This window comes from Carettochelys insculpta, chromosome 7, assembly GCF_033958435.1.
Source record: "Carettochelys insculpta isolate YL-2023 chromosome 7, ASM3395843v1, whole genome shotgun sequence".
In the NCBI taxonomy this organism is placed as follows: Eukaryota; Metazoa; Chordata; order Testudines; family Carettochelyidae; genus Carettochelys; species Carettochelys insculpta.
In genome coordinates this window covers 60260384-60278644 of record NC_134143.1, presented here as the reverse complement: position 1 = coordinate 60278644, position 18261 = coordinate 60260384, and the positions used below count along the sequence as shown (strand labels likewise).

The 18261-nt window shown below is 42.0% G+C and overlaps 1 protein-coding gene across 1 annotated transcript in view; it reads left to right on the top strand.

Moving 5' to 3' along the window:
• The window catches only part of SLC18A2 (solute carrier family 18 member A2), a 55882-nt gene extending 38783 nt beyond the window's left edge, over positions 1-17099 (top strand). The window contains exons 10-15 of the mRNA XM_074999803.1: positions 8628-8706; positions 8963-9014; positions 9515-9578; positions 10314-10433; positions 11062-11195; positions 16995-17099. Of these exons, the coding sequence (XP_074855904.1) occupies positions 8628-8706; positions 8963-9014; positions 9515-9578; positions 10314-10433; positions 11062-11195; positions 16995-17099 (554 nt within the window). The remainder of the gene's footprint in view (positions 1-8627; positions 8707-8962; positions 9015-9514; positions 9579-10313; positions 10434-11061; positions 11196-16994) is intronic.
• The last annotated feature ends 1162 nt before the right edge of the window (positions 17100-18261 follow it).

Sequence of the window (18261 nt, the reverse complement as noted above, 5' to 3'; positions counted from 1 at the left end):
AATGTTGAGGGAGATCTAGGTCCTTTTTAAAATTCTTCACTCCAATTGAAGGGAGGTTTGAGAACATATTCCCAAATCTGTAGGTCTTCATTCTTTTCTGGTAGTACTAAATCATCTCTGTCCTAGGTTGTCTCCATGGAGCTCATGATACTCGTTAAGATTAAGGGCAAAATCCTGGCTCTACCAGGTCAGTGGGAACTGTGGAATTGAAATCAGTGGGGCCAGGGTTTCATGCCATCTTATTTGCTTTTGTGATGAACACAATGTGGAATACTTTGCTTTCTAGTGCAGTGAGTATTCTCTGCAGGTACAAGCACAGCTCCTTCATATGACTCTAATTTTAGGGCATATTACTCATACTTTTAAAAATAAACACAAGATATTGCTATTTCTAAAATGTCTGAAATTTTCTTTTTGCCAGTCTATCCATTTGTGTTATTTATCATGTTCATTAAACAGGTGTCTACTGCGAAACTGACAACGGAATAGCACCTTACAGATCTAGATAAGAGATAGTCTTGCCACAAAATCTAAGCCAACGAGATAAACAAATGGAAAGAACATGAATGCAGAGAGAACAATTGTGATGGCAGCAAACATTAAGGACAAGTTGTTTTTTCTTTCAAGTTATTTCAGTGGAATTATGTCAGGAGGGAATGAGCTATATGGATTGATTTATCTATTCATTTATTTGGGGTAGTTTGCTCTCTGGAGAGCATGCTGTGTTTGACAGAGTTGTTTGTATGTCTGAGAAGGGTGAAGGGGAAGTTGTTTCATGAAGTGCAAGGGAAGAGAGTGTATGCAGGGGATGTTGTGGAAAGTTATGTGAGTATGTGCATGGACCTGGAAGTGGAACCTGGCTAGTATGATCTGATTACTTTGAGATGCTCCAGAGTGGGGTAAAGCAGTCAGAGTTTACAGCTTAATCTATCTGGCACATTACATTAATATTTCCAGAAGCTGAAAGTGCATATCTTCACATTCTTTGAGGAATTACTGCTTGGTGACATGCTTTGTGTTTTCTCTTTTAGGCTATGTCTACACTAGAGAGTTTTGTTGACAAAACTGGCATTTTGTCAACAAAGTCCGTGAAGTGTTCACATTTCTAAGGCATTCTGTTGACAGTAAATCAACGGAACATGGCACTTTTGTCCACAGCATTCTGACATTCCCCCATGAGGCAGAACACCTCTCTCAACAGATCTGTTGACAGAAAGCCGGTCTGGATGTTCTGGGGGACTTCTGTCAACAGACAGGGCTTCCGGGACACTGGGCAGCCCTGTCTGCTGAGCTTCCAGTTGGCCGTTTTGGTGAGAGAGTAGCTGGGCAGTCCGTCTGCTCTCTGTTGACAGAGTAGATCGCTCTTTTGATCCGCTTTGTGGTCTAGCTGCAATCTGTTGACAGAAGTTTTGTCAGAATATACCTTCCAACGGTTAGCTTCTGTCAACGGATCACTATCGTGTAGACAAAGCCTTATTGTTAATGTGACTTTTTCATTAAAAAAAAGGAAATTTTCTTGTCAAACTTTGTTTAACTATAGTTAGCACTGAACATATGGCAGTAGCTGAAGAATAACATTAAAAGGGATGTAATAATTATCCCAATACTATTATCTACAAACAATATTATTCACTCATAACTTTATTATTGTAGGTCATCACCACAGATGACATGCAAACTTTAGTTCTAAAAAAAGCATCCTCAGGAAGCCACAATGGAATTAGGCATCAATAATTAAAAGATTGTCAAACCATCAACCATGTTTATGTGAGAGTACTAATGTAGCAGAATGGAGATTTTCTGAAGCTTACTTTAGAAAAGAAAACAGAATCCAGTGGAATGGTGCTTGTTTGTCTGCCTCCCTCAATGAGAACCAATATTATTAATGTCATGGAAATGAGGTTTGAGAACTTCCTATTTGAATAAAGGTTGTTTGAAGGAGAATATCCATTTCATTTAATACTAGGTTTGCCCCCCCAATGATAAAAGAAGTGGATTCCATCAGCTTTTCCTTATCAGACTGGATGGCATTTAGCAATTGAACTTGTTTAAAATCTACATTGAACTGGAGGGTTTAAAAATGATACATTTTTATGATTTAAGAGTCTAGTTGATTGATGTATGATTTTGCAGTTCCTTCAGAAGTCCTGATTTGGATCAGTTAGTTTTATACCCATAAAACTTAGAAAAGGCAAACCTGGTGATTCAGTGTTTCCCAGCATACCCATTACCTTACAGAGCTAAATGCAAGTCTTGATTAAGTTCAGTACAAACTTTCAAGTTCCTGTATAGTAAGTAGGCTGATGTATAAATTCAAGTCACAACAGGACTATGGTAATGTCATCCATTTATTATACAAAAAAATGGCATGTGTTTTCATTGTAAACTGTGTATGTGGGTGGATGTGTGGGGTGGGGGTTAGTCATAAGATGGTGCTGCTTCTAAGAATCCTCTCAAAATGTTGTTTATGAATGCCAGAGACTCCAGAGGAGAGGTGGTATATGTTAAGGGAATTATTTGAACTCATACCACTCCGATTTTCTTTACTGTGAAATAGTTTAACGAGAATGCTGGGCCTGGCCTGCACTGAGCTGTCAGGCTAGTAATATATTTTCTGGTTTGGTTGCAAAAGAAGTAAACAGAACAGTACATTCACAGAAGCAGTTCTGCATTCCTCTAATGTGTGGAAGTTAGAAGTAAGGCTAGGAAATAAGAGGATTCAGCTTGGAGGCCCAACAACAAAATATGCAGTGACTGTGTAACCCCAGAGGCACTGAGACGATTGAGATGGGAGCATGAAGTCTTTGCTCCACAGCTTTAGCTAAGAGCCAGGGGACTTTTTGCTCAGGCTGTAGAAGTACATGGTTTAGCCCCTAAGGTCACAGGCTCATTTCCCTCTTGCCAACAACCTGGCTTCATCAGCCTTACAAGTGCACCTGGGGAAAGCTAATCCAAATGCACATAGTCTATGGGAGAAAAAATGCCAGTGGTCTCAGAGCCATAATATAAGAGACTACAGACATCTGAGTGCTCCATGTTTGGTGGCAAGGCTCTCTTAATTAAAAGCCCATGCCATTATCACTTTTTCCCTGCAACGGTCCAGTAGAAACAGACTCTGGTCACCTTCAGACATATGTTCATTTCCTATTTGATTTACCTTTTGTGCCTCCTTTTAAAAAAAGTTCTGTTTGTTTATTTAAAGTGTTTAACTACAAAGGCAATAACTGCTATAGACATTGTTAATAACAACTACCAGATGGAAGTAATGTATTATATATCTGCAAAGTTCATCTTCTGTAGTCTGCTGGCTAGGAAATGTTTTCTTTCCTTATTTGTTCCAAGTCTAGTGATATGAAAAAAAAAAAAAAAAACCTCTGAAAAGACACCAACAAGATACTGCAAAGGAAATCCCATTAAGATCTGCAGGAGCATGTCCTATTGATTAATATGGAATTTTTTTCAGCTTCCCTAGAGGGAGCATTGGCATATAGGTTATGTTTTATTGCAGCACAATTCTCTCCCTGAGTGTTCTTGTGCACAGAGAAACTACCTCCCCTGGTATTCCTCGACATGTCTGCTGGCTGATCAGAAAGGAGATGGTGCCATGGCTCCTCCTACTCCTCCCTCACCTCCTTCGAGCAACGTGCACCCTTCACTGCACTTCTTAGCACTGAAGGACTGCTGTAGTTCCTGGTCCTTGCATGGGATTGGCGTGTTTTGTTTTCTGTGGGGCTGTGTGCCAGGAGCAATGGTGCAGCAGTTTTTGCCTCCATCCATCCAACTCACTCACCTTCCAAAGCTCCAAAGACAGTCTCCCCTAAATGTCTGCTTACGCTTTCCAGTTTATTCACAAATTCCTGATATAAATCTTAAAGAATATTGTGATTAAAATGAGTCAGAAGTAAACACACCTAAGAAACTCAAAGATCTTAGTGTATGAAAAGGCAGTTAGGTATCCAAACCATCCTCAACGTTATCCTTGTAGTAATGTCTTGCAATGTCAGACACTATGCAGCATTAAAAGACAGATCCACCCTTTAATAATCAGAGAACTCGGACACTTAACACAGTCTGATAGCAACTCTGGGGTTTACAGCTGTATGCACTTCAGAAAGAGATTTCTGTGCAAATGTCCACTTAGGGGAACATCATTCTGACTCCCATTGACAAAGGTGCTACTTGTCAAGAGCAATAAAAGCATCCTGAGATACAGAGCTAGTAAATCTATCCACATAAGCCACCTAGACTGACAGCATGACATGAAAAACAAAGATCAGCACTAACCCAGTGGTTCTCAACCTTTTCAGTAACATGGCACACTTCAATAAGACAAACAATTCCATGGCATGCCCACTTTTTTCAGCTGAATCAATTGCTCCTAAACATCACATTTACTTACATTTACTATGGTTACAGTCTTACTAGTGAGTTTTGCAACACAGTAGTGAGTACAAAGGTAAACAAGGATCAAATATATTCCTGTTTCAGATTCACCACAGAATGCACCATCTTAGACAGTGAGCACAGACACATTTTCAAAATCTGCTCACCACTATGCTAGGGATGTTGAGTAAACAAGTGATGGCTGAAAGCCAGTTCCCCTCCTCACCAGCTCATTGGAGCCAGGACGCAGCCTTTAAACTGCATCCCAGTTCCAACAGGCTCCTGTCCTCCCTCTCGCCCCAGCATACAGTGGAGATGCACATATTTCAGAGAACTGGAAGGGACCTTGAGAAGTCATTGAGTCTAGTCCCCTGCCCTTATGGCAGGGCCTCTCACCATCCCTGACAGATTTGTTTTTAAATCTAACCTGCCCCAGAGCACTTGAAAGGCCCCCCTCAAGGATTGAGCTCACAACCCTGGGTTTACAAGGCCCATGCTCTAGCTGCTGAGTGGGGGCAGGCTCCCCATCAGCTTGTTCAGGCTGGGAAGTAGCATTTCAGTTGCCTCCTGGCATGAAAAGGGTCCTGCAGGGTCAGCATTTCTCCTCATGGTGGCTCTGCAAAGAGCCCCCAGTAGGGATGAGGGAACTGACAAACCCCACACCAGTGCTTGAGCCCCAGCTGTCATGGGGTCGTCAATTTCTGCCCCACCCGTGGTTCCCACCCAGGGGAAGAAATCTACTGATCTGAGTAAGCAGCACCACCATGGTTCTCTGCAAGCCAGTAAACTAGCTTCTGGGCTGCTTTCGGAGGAGGGCGATTGCCCACCCGACCTTAGGTTTAGAAGAAGAGCAGAGGTAGCTTTCAAATATCAAACACAACTATGAAAAACATTTTGAGAACATTGATTTCTTATTCAGGGCTTCATGTGCTGCGTGGGCAAAGTACAGCCTATTCCGCATGTGTACCTGAGCCATAGACTGGACTGTTAAAAACATATTAGAAAAAAGGATGAGGCTGGTACATTGACTCTATTGTAACCATATACTTGCATAACAGCAGCTTACCATATCCAACCTCAGCATGAATCCACTACCTCAGCTTCTTACTGATCTAGGATCGTTCATGACTTGCTGTTTTGGCCAGAGGACTAAAGCAAGAGCCACTCTAAGGCAAACTGAAAATATCCAGGGAAAAACTGAACCCTCTAGCCCTTCCCAGTGCTCAGTAGCAGCCTTCTCCTCAGCACTTCCCCAGGCAGCTTATGTCCTGCCCCCTACAGTCCTTGAAGCTGAATGGAGGCAATCACCTACCCTAAGCCCAGCTGTTCTGTTCCACTGGGTCCTAGAGCACCTTTTTCTCTGACTTGTCTCCTGGCTTCTTCTACAAACTGCCTTCCCCAGTGCCCTTCACCAGGAAAACCTCCATCTTTACTAGCATCATACTATTTCTACCACTTTCCTCTCCTACTGAGGACAGGTTTCCTCCTCCCTTTCGCAGCAGGCCTGATTGTGTCAGTCACCTGTTTTGTATCACGTGATACAGGAAAGGAAGCTGGAATCACCAGGCACACGGGAACCCCTTAAAGCTGCAGCTCATCCTCTAATAAATAGCTAGTGTAACTTCACAATTCTGTTGTCATAGGCTGTGGACTGCTCAAGCATTTAGAGATCAAAAATAACATCTACTGTATATTTAGACATTCATAGAACACCAGCACTGGAAGGGACATCAAGAGGTCATCGAGTCCAGTTCCCTGCCCTCTTGGCAGGGCAGACACCATCCCCGATAGATGTCTATCTAACCTGTTCTTAAATATCTCCAGCGATGGAGATTCCGCACCTCCCTAGGTAATGGAATTTAGAGAGTTTGTCTGTATATTCAAAAGCTCCGCAAAGAGTAAGAATTAGGACCACCAAATATTTTATGCAGCTTTTTCTTACTATAACTTAAAGCAGGATCAGGTAAGCCTTTTTTTTTGGGCGGGGGGAAGAAACCACTGACCCACCAAAAAATCTGTTGCTGGAGGCCACACAAGTGAGAAGCGGGAAAAAAAAAAAAAAAAGAACCAAGCCACAAAACAAAACACCTCACTGATGTGGTTCCTGACTGAAAAACGGGGGAAAAAAAAGACCTTCCTCTTGCCTTAGCGTCAGAGCCGGGGGAGGGGGTGGGGCTCCTTAGGCTCTGCGGTCGGGCCAAAATGAGGAGGTTCAGGGTGTGCAGGGCTTCCAGGAAGTGGGCTTAAGGTGTGGGGTGTAGAGAGGAGGGAGGTTGGGAGCTTGGTGATTGAGGGGTCTGGGAGGGCAGTAAGGTGCAGGTCCAGGCTGAGTGTGAGAGTGGGATGCAGGAGCGGCCTGGGGTTGCAGGGGCAGGGGGTGGTTCTGAATCGAAGGGGGTGCAGGAACAGGGTGGGGGTGTACGGTATGGATGGGAATAGGGTGCAGGAAATGGCTGGGATGGAGGTCCAAACAGGAGGATGCAGGAGAGTTTGGGGGTGCAGGATCTGGGCAATGGGGGCACTTACCTGGTACAGCTCCCTAGGGCGTGCGTAGCTCTGGTTCCCCACCACTCCCATGCCCCACCTCCAGCTGCTCCTATTGGCTGCAATTCTGACCAATCAGAGTGGCGAGAGAAAAGCCTCCTGGCACTGCTTCTCAGTGCTGCCATTCTCCCAGCCAGGGGAGAGATTGGCAGGGGGAGGGGCTGCAACAGAAGCAGTGCATGGAGCTGCTGCTTCCCTCCACCAGGCAAAGCCCCTGGACTATAACTGACTCTAGCTTGCCTGACTCTGGCCCACGATGCTTGGGATTCTGCATGTGCGCGCGCGCACACACACACACACGTATATATTCTGCTGCAGGCTGGACACCTGAGCCTCGGCGGCCAAATCCAGGCAAGATGGGGGCTGGATCTGGCCTGTGGGGTGTAGGTTCTCCATGATGACTTAATGCAAGGTAAGGGTTTGGTTGAGCCAGGAAAATGGGATGTGGCTGGAGTGGGCTTGGTTCTCATAACACTGTACCGAAAAGAGACCAACTCATCAGGCAGGTGAAAGGGGCTGATGTGTGTGTTTGTGTGTGTGCTTGAAGCTTCCCCTCCCCTTCCCAATTCATACAAGAACACGGGACAGACAAACCTGGACGTGCCCCAGCTGGGGGACCAGAACCCATTCCCCAGCTGTGCCCACTGGAGCTATCATGACCATGAAGTGGTGCTTCTCACCTGGCCTGAAGCTACTGCAGTGTGAGAGGATGGGGTAGTCTGCGCTCCCTGGGCAGCCTGCCTACTGAACAGTTCTTCTCCAGCCCCACCCCAGAGCAAGGATGTAAATAAATCACATACATTTTAATTTTATTTGCCAAACACCAAAAATCAATCGAGTTGACAACCTGAGGGACCAAAGGGTAAATCTTCTAGAATCTTATGAAGTAGTTTTGAGAGCAGATAGGTGCCTGGTGTTATTACCAGGTTAGAGATAAGGTTGGTTATCCTAAACTGCAGATTACCTTAGATGACTCAGAGGATTGATTTGCTTGTTAAGGTTAACATAGACTGAACATATTGACTTTCTAAATGAGTTCTTAAAAACCCTAGCACTCTTTTAATATTAACTTTAATGCCAGCATAACAAAGGGTTAGTTCTTGCATTCTGATCTCATCTCCACTAAGGCACATTTCTGGCACTGCTTCTGGAGCAACATCAGGAAGGAGATTTTTAACTTGTGATCTCAGTTTTAACTCCTTGCTTCTCCAGGGAGAGAGCCAAGTTGCCTGTCGTGATCTCCTGCCCACCCTCAGAAGCAGGGATGTAGCAGCTCTGTAAATATGGCAGCCTGCTGCAAGCAGCAGTAAGGCATATTGGTGTAAAAAAGCAGGAGGGGAGGCACCCACTTGCACCCTTTTACCGCTTGCTGTGACATGCAGAATGATTTGGTTCAAAGTTTATATTTATTATGAATATAAGCCTGCTGTGTCTCTCTCTCATGCATATTCAGAGATTCTGATGGCTGATACTGAAAATCTCTTTTTGAAGGTGTCAGAGTGGTATTGCAGTTGATGGATAATATTGGTAGCGTCTATGAAAGGGCTGGAGCAAACCGGATATTTAAAGCTTTTGTCCAGGCTCCAGGATTCCATTAGATTGTTCTAATCACAGTTACTGTGTCTGAACTTATTAGTTTTTCTAACTCTTCACTGAAATCATTGTTGATAAAATGTTTTTTTTTTTTTCATATTTTCCAGGCATCGCTTTCATTCCAGCTAGTGTCTCTTATCTTATTGGAACTAATATGTTTGGGGTACTTGCACACAAAATGGGAAGGTATGCTTAATTTAAAAATCACAATCCTTCAGCATATTTATATAGCATTTCCAGCTTATCCTCAGCCAATTATTTGATAATAGAAATAGTTAGATTTGATTAGAAAATAGATACTATTAAGCTGAATAGGTCATTTGCATATTTGGGTACCTAACCCTGCTTTACTACCTTAGAAATAGCATTGAAAAATTCCAGACCATCTGTGACATATCTGCATTTGTTTGATGTCTAAGAGATAACATTTCTTCTTTGGTAGGTGGCTTTGTGCTCTAATTGGGATGATAATCGTGGGAATAAGCATTTTATGTGTGAGTAAAAGTTGACATGTCAGCAGAATGAACTACACATACAACTCAACTCAAAAATGTATATATTAATTTTGAGTATGTGTTTTGCTCATGAAAGTCTATTGAATTTTCTTCTTGCAATAACATTTTTAAGCATCGGTTTGTTAATAAGCTGTACGAACCAATCCTGAACGCTTTCCATTCACACTGCTATCTAAAAAGTGCTTATCTTGTTGTAGGAGGTGATCAGTGAGTTGACGAATGTGAACTATAATTTCATAGAGTGGGCTCCTAATCAACAGCCTACTGTTACAAGCTGTAATTAAATGCACTAAGTATTTAATATTATGAGACAATTATGCAAAATAATTGCAAATGTTTTTATTTGTATTTCTGCAAAACTGCTCCCTGCTGCCATACTAAATAGTTAATTGTTTTGAAGATTTATTTGCAAAAAAGACAATGATCCCATTAGCAAGATGTGATGGGATGTACTTAACACTCTGAAATTTAATTTGCAGGTACCATTGGCCAAAAACATATATGGGCTGATAGCACCAAATTTTGGGGTTGGTTTTGCCATCGGTAAGTAAAATTATCCATGTATATATTTTGCTGTTAGTTAGAAAAATAACATTAGCAAAGAATTACATTAAAGATTCTTTTGATGCCTTTTTGAATGCACTGTGAAAAAACAACCCTCCCGTCACAGCATTTTACTCTTGCCTCATGTTTACATACAAGAAAAACTTAACTTGCTACTGATCCACTGGCAATCCCCTACCACACATATCACAGTACACCTGAATAGGCTTGCTTACAATGTACCATGCAGAGAAACTTAAGTGGGATTTTTTTTTAATGATTACAGGGTATGGAGGTTGACAGATGGTTTAGTAATTTGATATTCAGCAGATATTTTGAAGTGTCTGCAAACACAAAGGACTTTTAGTAAGTGTAGAATTTACAGAAGTGTTTATAAACTAGAAATACCATGCAGCTCTTGATCTGATAGCTCATGTGGTTTTTGCACTTCACAATGAAAACAGCTTACAAATCATTTATGTGAAGTACAGCACAGTCATAATGACAATCTTGCAACTAGTACAGGCCTTTATGTTCATTGGTATAAGCAAGGATGTATAAGACTGTTCTAAATAGTTTGGTTTCTATAGGAGTTATGTTAGTTAAAGCTTTTTAAAATTAACAATTCTTCTAGTTTCAACCACATCTTTTTAGTGCATGGGGGGCTGATATGTTAAGAGAGAAAACTGAAAGCTGTTCCATGAAATATAATTTTCCCCCTATCATCATAATCAGGAATGGTGGATTCTTCAATGATGCCAATTATGGGCTACCTTGTAGATCTGCGGCATGTTTCCGTCTATGGCAGTGTGTATGCGATAGCCGATGTTGCCTTCTGCATGGGGTTTGCATTTGGTAAGGGCTTAATTTTCTCCTGTTTGTAATGGATCTGATAGAAGTGAAAAGAAACTGTGAAAGGGCTTGGAGCATAAACCCAGAGCACTAAAGGCTCTAAAAACTACAGAATTGGTGCCATTCCATTTCATTAGGTTGGTGTGGGAACAGAATGTTGGCAGCGTATGGGGAGATTCCATAGCCTTTCTTTGCCATGATGCTGCACTCTGCACAAGCTGCATTAGCGCTGAATAGGGGGTTTGGAGCAGAGCCAGTGCTAGTTAGGTCCACAGTAAGTGGGCATTTGTAGTACCTGAAGCTAAAGCAGTGGCTTCTCCATTGCTGGGGTGGGGAAGGAAAGGATTCCATCCTCCACCCGCTTTACACCATGCCTTGGAACCTTGCACCTAGTCTGTTTACACAGGTGTGGTGCAAGAGCAATGCACTAAAATTCTGATCCCAGGCTCCTTGAAGCCAATATAGGATGGAGCTCCAGTTACTTCAGTGGACATAGAATTGGCACCCAACAGCATATTGTGTTTAAACATGAATTTTTACATAATTAATTTTGTATTTAAAAATATTATTGTCCCAAGTGTTTATCATAAATATTTTACAGTATTTAGAAAGAACTTTTTGCTTTCAAAAGGTCCCTCTGTTGGTGGTGCCCTTGCAAAGGCAATTGGATTTCCATGGCTCATGACAATTATAGGGATTGTGGATATTCTCTTTGCTCCTCTCTGTTTTTTCCTTCGAAGTCCACCTGCCAAGGAAGAAAAAATGGTAAGTAGAAAATGTTACTTTGCAGTAAAATGAGCAATGCCTCGTTTATACTTCCGTAGAACTAATTATCCAGAAACGCCATAGGATGCAGGAATTTTCTGTGGAACTGGAACTGTAGTTCCTGAGCCACCCTACAGTATTTTAGCATTCCCCCTCCATCCTTTGTTTTTACAATAAAGTGAGAGGCACAGTTTCTCTGACACAGAGCAGTAAGGACTCCTAAGATGTTCCCTAACAGAGCAAACATGAATGTGTGGTTTGCACATCCATGATGCTGCAGCATTTATACTGAGTCCCACCAATACACTATCTCCTTTTCTCCTAACTCTGGAAAAAGTGTTTTGCTGAGGTTCATCATGTCCATGTTTATTATGTCTTATTCTTTTGTGCCACTGCTACTGTACTTGGGTGTATAGGTGTGGGGGCGGGGCAGGGATTGCTGCGGCTCCTCTTGATTCAAAGTGGTTTCAGTTATATACAGGCTTACAGTTTAGGTCAGAGGCTTCAGTGCCCTAACTGTACTGTTTGGGCATGTCCCTGCTGTACTGTGAAGCCTATGGGTGCTGACTCAGGTGTACATGGGAATGTTTTATTGTGGTGTAGACAGCCAGGCTTGGGCTGAAGCCCAGGCTCTAGCACCTTCTGAGATGGGAACATCCTAGAGCTCAGGCTACAGCTGGAACCCAAATTTCTACACCACACTTAAACAGCCCCTGACCTGAGCCTGTCAGCTGGCATGAGCCAGCCAAGTGCAGTATAGATCTACCCTTAAAGACCCTTTACAATATATTTTGCTCCATCCTCATGTCCTCTTTATTCTTCCTTTTTGCTGCCCTTTGCCCTTATAAGTTAATTGGTCCTCTCTTCCTGGCTGTAGCCACAGGCCTGCACTTGGGGTTCCTGTTTTCTCAAATTATCATATACCTTAATCTACTCATGTACATTATTTTCAGCCTTCTGTTTGCTTCCAGACTAACTTTCTGTAAGGCAGTTGATGCTGGGTTCCCCCTGCTTCCTTGTGCCAGAGCCTGCTTCTTGTTCACCTAGTTCTTTCACTGCTCCCCTAATTGCCCTTGCCCTTTCATAGCTTGCATCTCCTCCTTCAAATTTATTGCTCCTTCTTTCCCTCCATATCTCCCTCTTCTACTGCCCTATCCCATTAGGTTCTTTCTCCAGTAACTTACTTCCCTTCCACTTGGTCAAAGCTCCAAAATTTCCTCACCCCTGGAACTGATGTACTGCTCTGCTCTAATGCCTCTTCTAGCTGTCAGCCAAGAGGCTGGGAAGATGCAGCTGCCTGGCATCCACAGGAGACATAATACAGTCCCATCATTTGGTTAAACACAGCCAGACCAATTTAGAATGGCCAGTATTCTGGCCCCAATACTCATACAGCCCTGCACACCCAGAACAATACTAGCTTCAACATCTTTCCAAGCCCCCTGGAACTACAGGTCTATCTTAATACTTCTTCCAAGTTGGACGAATGCTGGAACTTACCCACATTTGGTATTCTTGACGTAAGCCAGGTGCAGTCACTTTTGCACTTAGGATAGCAAAAATTATCTGTACAGAGGCCCTTTTGTTCCAAGTGCAATGACCTCTCTCTCTGAAAGGTAAGAACAGCACCACCTGATGTGTTTGTCACTTTTAGCACAGGCGCATGCAGAATAGAAAATGAGATAAAATCCTTGCAGTAAATCTGCCAACTCTTGATTTAATCAACAAAGTCATATAGATTCAGAAGGTACTTCCCCTAGAGATTTCTACTGACCGCTTGACCTGACCTTTTTAGACTGCAATCATGATTTTGTACAGTAATTGAAGTAGGGAAAGTGATTGAGAAATAACTAAGAACTACTGTTATTTGCCAGAGATATGAACTTTGGCAAATTAACTCAATAGCTTTGTTCGTCTTTGCTGTGTCAGATGCTTGTGTCTTGGAAAATCTGTTTGAAAGACAGTAGAAGATTTGATGAGAGGTGACATAAGATGGACATTTCCTATCAAGAAAGAGGGCCAGCTCAGAAGAGAAAATTCAGACACTAGAAGAGCAGAAGAGCTTAGCTGCTGCTATGAAAAACCCCAGAACAAACTCCAGGGTTGCCCAAAAGGGCTTGGAGGCAGGAAGAATAAGCCAGAAACCAGGGAAGTCTAGAGAAAGAAGTATACTTGGTGAAACTGATTCAGTTCAGGAAACAGACAAAGTTTAATTGCTGGAGGATATCAGTAAGGCCACAGTTACACTAGCAAGTTTTGTAGACAAAACTCAGGGAGCATCTACACACAATCCCTGTGTCTACACGTGCCCCTTCCTTTCGAAAAGGGCATGTTAATGAGCGGGTTCAAAAGCTGCTAATGAGGCGCTGCAATGAATATGTAGTGCCTCATTAGCATAATGGCAGCCACAGTGATTTGAAAGTGCGGCTTTTCGAATCGCACGCTGGCCGTGGAGATGGGACCTTCTGAAAGGACCCCCCAGTTTTCAAAAGCCCTTCTTCCAATCACCAGATAGGAAGACAGGCTTTCGAAAACTGGGGGGGGGGGTCCTTTTGGCAGGTCCCACCTCCATGGGTGGCGTGCAATTTGAAAAGCCGCACTTTCGAATTGCTGTGGCCACCGTTATGCTAATGAGTCACTGCATATTCATTGCAGTGCCTCATTAGAATCTTTCAAACCCGCTCATTAACATGCCCCTTTCAAAAGGAAGGGGCATGTGTAGACCCAGTCAATCTGTTGACAAAAAAGTCATGTGGACACTTGGGGGCCCTTTTGTTGACAGAGCAGAGCAAAAGATCAAGCTGCTTTTATTTGTAGAGGTGATCTGTCAACAGAAGTTTTGTCAGAACATCTCTTCCAACAGTAACTTCTGTAGATAGATCACTGTGGTGTAACTGTAGCCTATGGGTATAGTCACTAGGATAATTAAGGGCAGGGGGACAATTGCCCGTTACTGTGGTCTTAGTTTCATTTAAGTTTACCGACATGGGTTTTGTTTTGTAAAGCATGGATTTTTCATCCCACAAGATGACATTCTTTATCTAAGCCAGGAGAGGAGATACAGCGTTAGCTCAGTTGCCACTTCAAACTGAAAAACATGCTGAAGAAAAATGAAAACTGAATTGAAGCATAGAGTACACAAGCAATGTTTTCCTTCTCTCTGGTCCGTTTCTCCTTTTGCTTTTCTCCACTGCTCTGAGCTTACAATGGGCGAACAAGCCAAGACTGATGACAGTTTTGAGTGTGATCACATCTTTTTCCCCTGAAGGTCTGATATTGGACGCATTTGTGATGGAATGGAATATGTAGCTACTTCATCACCATTAGTAAAACTACCCATCATTCACTCTAACTTATAGCATTCCACTACTAATTAATATTCAACAGAATGGGGACTTGGCATTTAGCTTTGCTTTTGTGAAATCATCATGACCCTCAGCACACATGTAAGTAGCAGGCTGACCAGTGAATGAACTATAACCAACAACCTGCAAACCCAAGAAAAAGCTAATTATTATGGGGAGCAAGAAAACATTCACTGCATCTTTTCGAAAATATACTGTGTAATTTCTAACTGAACTGAGGGAACCTTTTAACATTGTGTATAAGCAGCAAATTCTTAGTGCTACCATAAACTCGTTTAACTGGTAGCTGAGTAACCGGCAGACTCAAATAACCAGCATAACTCAGAAGCGAGTAGCTCTAGTCAGGAGACATAGGGTGAGAGTGCAGAGAGAGCTGCGGAGCCTGCCAGCTGCACTCATATGCAGTGCAGAAGGATGCAGGGTAGTGGAGGAAGTCAGTGCTGAGTGCTGCCCTGCATCCCTCCGTGCTGCATGAATGCAGCCAGCAAGCTTCTCTGCTTTCCCACCCAGCATGAGCTACTTTCTATTACCCAGAAATATCTGACAACCTCCCAGTCCTGTGGATGCCAGATATCAAAGAGTATACTGTATGTTGCTCTAGTTTGATATACAAAGTCTTCCCAAAATTCAGGTTAAAAAAAACTCAGGTATAACAGCACAAACCAAAAAGATGATCTTTGACACTATTTTGAATTTAACTCTCGCAATATATTTAGGAATCTTTTTCTCTATAAGCAGTTAGACAACAGCTCCCTTTTCTCTCTGGCCAGTAAGTAGCTGCATTGAAATGATATGTCAAGTACAACATCGGTGGTTGGACTGCTTGTTATCCTGGGGCAAGAACAATAGACAAGGGGAAAACACTGTTTATTTATGAGTGGTCATAACCAGTTTTCATCTGCCTGTGGTGCAGGTGAGGTAAAATAAACTGTGTCCCACTGTGAACACAAGAAGTTCAGGTTTGGCTGTCTTGTTATGGGCAAAAGACCAATTTTGAATTGGAGCAATTCTCACATAACTATTTACATTGATGCAAAAATATAAGGTCTCTTACCCTGAAAAGCTGAGTGCAAGATGTTTGAAATCCTGGGGAGTGAAATTCTAACCTCATTGAAGGGGTGTTTTGTCACTGACTTCTGCAAGATCCAGATTTCACTATGATGTGTAAAATTGTTGAATAATATATTTTTGACAGCAACTTGGGAGGGGGCCTAATCTTGACTGGGGCCTAGACATGCTACATAATTCAAATTGTAACTGCACAGTTCACTCATCTCTTTCTATGCAACTTGCTGCATGTTGCTGGCACTGGGCCACTTTCAGTTCTGATGAAAATGACAGAAAGGTGATTTCCTCCCTTATTCACTTTACATGATTAATAAAAAGCCATAATCTATCACTAGGACATCTCATCAGTGGTTTGTAGATGGCTGGCCTTTCACTGCAGTAGCTGGATTTTTATAGGTTAGCATTAAATAAACAGACCAGCAAACGCCATTCTCATATGCAAGACCTGATGTTACAGTTGCAATTCACATAGGCATAACTCCAATCAATAAAACATGCTGGGATACCACAAAGATTTGTTTGGACTACCAGTTTCATCAGTAATTAAAGGTATGTCTACAGTACAATTAATCCCCCCATGGCTCGTCAGGGGCAGCTGACTCAGGATTTTGGGGCTTTAGAATTGCAGTGTAGCTGTTTGAGTTTGGTCTGGAGCCCTGGCTCTGGGTTCTTCACCTCTGGCAGGGACTTAACATGGGCTCCACCCTGAGACCGAACCTCTACACTGCAATTTTACTGCCCCACAGCTTGAGCTCCATGAGTCCGTGCCAGCTGACACAGGCCTGCTGCAGGTGTTTTGAAGTGCATCTACACTTAGAGTAGATTTTGGTTCTCCATACAGGACTAGATGTCACCAGTTTCTGAAACCAGAAAAGAAAATTTTCTCCCTGGGAAGGGGGCAACTGGTAACGTTATGAACAGTGGTCATGGTGTGGATTATTCACATTGCTTTGTTGTGCCAGAGGTGGGGGGTGAAACCAAGTGAGTCAAGATAGAACCATTCTTAAAGCAATGGATTTCTGCTGTACTGCGATTCACATTAGTAACAGATGGTGCAAAACGTTGCTGAAAAGTCACTCTGTAACACACCTTTCAAGTTTGCTACATAAGGTGGAATACTGATCTATAGTAGTTTTGTCCTTGAGTTCAAGGGGCAGGAGGAGGGTCAGGTTTTCAGCTATAATATTCTTTATGGGCATAAGCCTAATTCAGCTGAACACAGCAGAAGTTTTACCCGACTTTAGTGAAAGAAGAACCAATCCTTAAAACAGTGGCTGAAGTTATGTTCTTTGTGAAAAACAAACAACTGTAGACATCATTAAAATGTTTAGCAATATGCTAACACTCATGCTCTATTTTCTTTCAGGCAATACTCATGGATCATAACTGTACCCTTAAAACAAAAATGTATACTCAGAACAACATCCAGTCATATCCAATAGGTGATGAAGAGTCCGAAAGCGATGAGTAATATTATAAGCCATATTGAGTATTTTGGTGTACAAAATGCAGTGGTTCCTGTGAAACATCTCATCCAGAAATGTGTTTTAGGCTTACTATACTTTTAATGGTGAAATAGTAAAGAAACCAAAGGTGTATTATTTATTTCCCATGGTTTTAATGCAGATTGCCAACTGCCTTATAAAGAGAAAATAGCTTTTATCGGGGTTTGTATAAATAGTGTGGAAAACTTTATTTTATATATTTAATTTTGTTATACAATATATTTTTGATTAACTGTGTAGTTATAACAGTATAAACATCTGACTCCAAATTATAATTTTCTAAATTTTATTCAGGGATGCTACCATAGATTGTATAGTGTGGCCTCACTCCACGATAATGAGTTCTTGACAGTAAAATGCTTCTGTTATGTTTCTCTTATAAAAAAGTGAGGTTCAAAGAATACAACCTATTCAACTCTGAGTTCTTTTAATTGACTGTGCTCTTTGAAGCACATTCACAAGAGATAGCGTTTAGAAGTAAGACAACACTTTACCAGTTGCTCACTTCAGGTTCACTCAGTGCCATCAATAGTTTGTTTTGTTTTGGCAGACCTTCTACAGCTGATTCCAGAGGTGAGCTCTGCATAAAATAGATGACATTGTGTGACCCCATAGTAAGAAAAAAAAAAACTATTTTTCAAAAAAAACCAAAAACCATTGTTTTCAAACTTATCAGTGTGTAGCTCAAAAAAATTAAATTGTGTTTCTGGAGAGTGGTACTGCTGTAACTCCAATGACCCTTGCAGGCTTATCCACTAATGGATATTGCCTCTAGCTTTAGAATAAACAGCATATTTGCTGTCTCATATGGGAAAATTATGGTTTCTTTGTAATGTATGAAGAAATGCTAGACAAATGTCAAATCAGGAATTCACTTTGGATACGTAGGGAGGTATTGAGAGGCTGGTCTTTATTGGCTATTACAGGTAAAATAGCACTTGGCCAATGACGGAAACTAAAAGATGAGTCAAAACCCTTTGGGGATTACAGTCGTATCAGAGTGAAAGTGGGTCCTAAAACTACAGCTGATGTAACCACAGATGTAGCTCTATAAAAATCAATTCAGCTATCCCATTTTATAGCAGCTGAGGATTTGGCTTAGGATATGTAAATATATATACACAACAA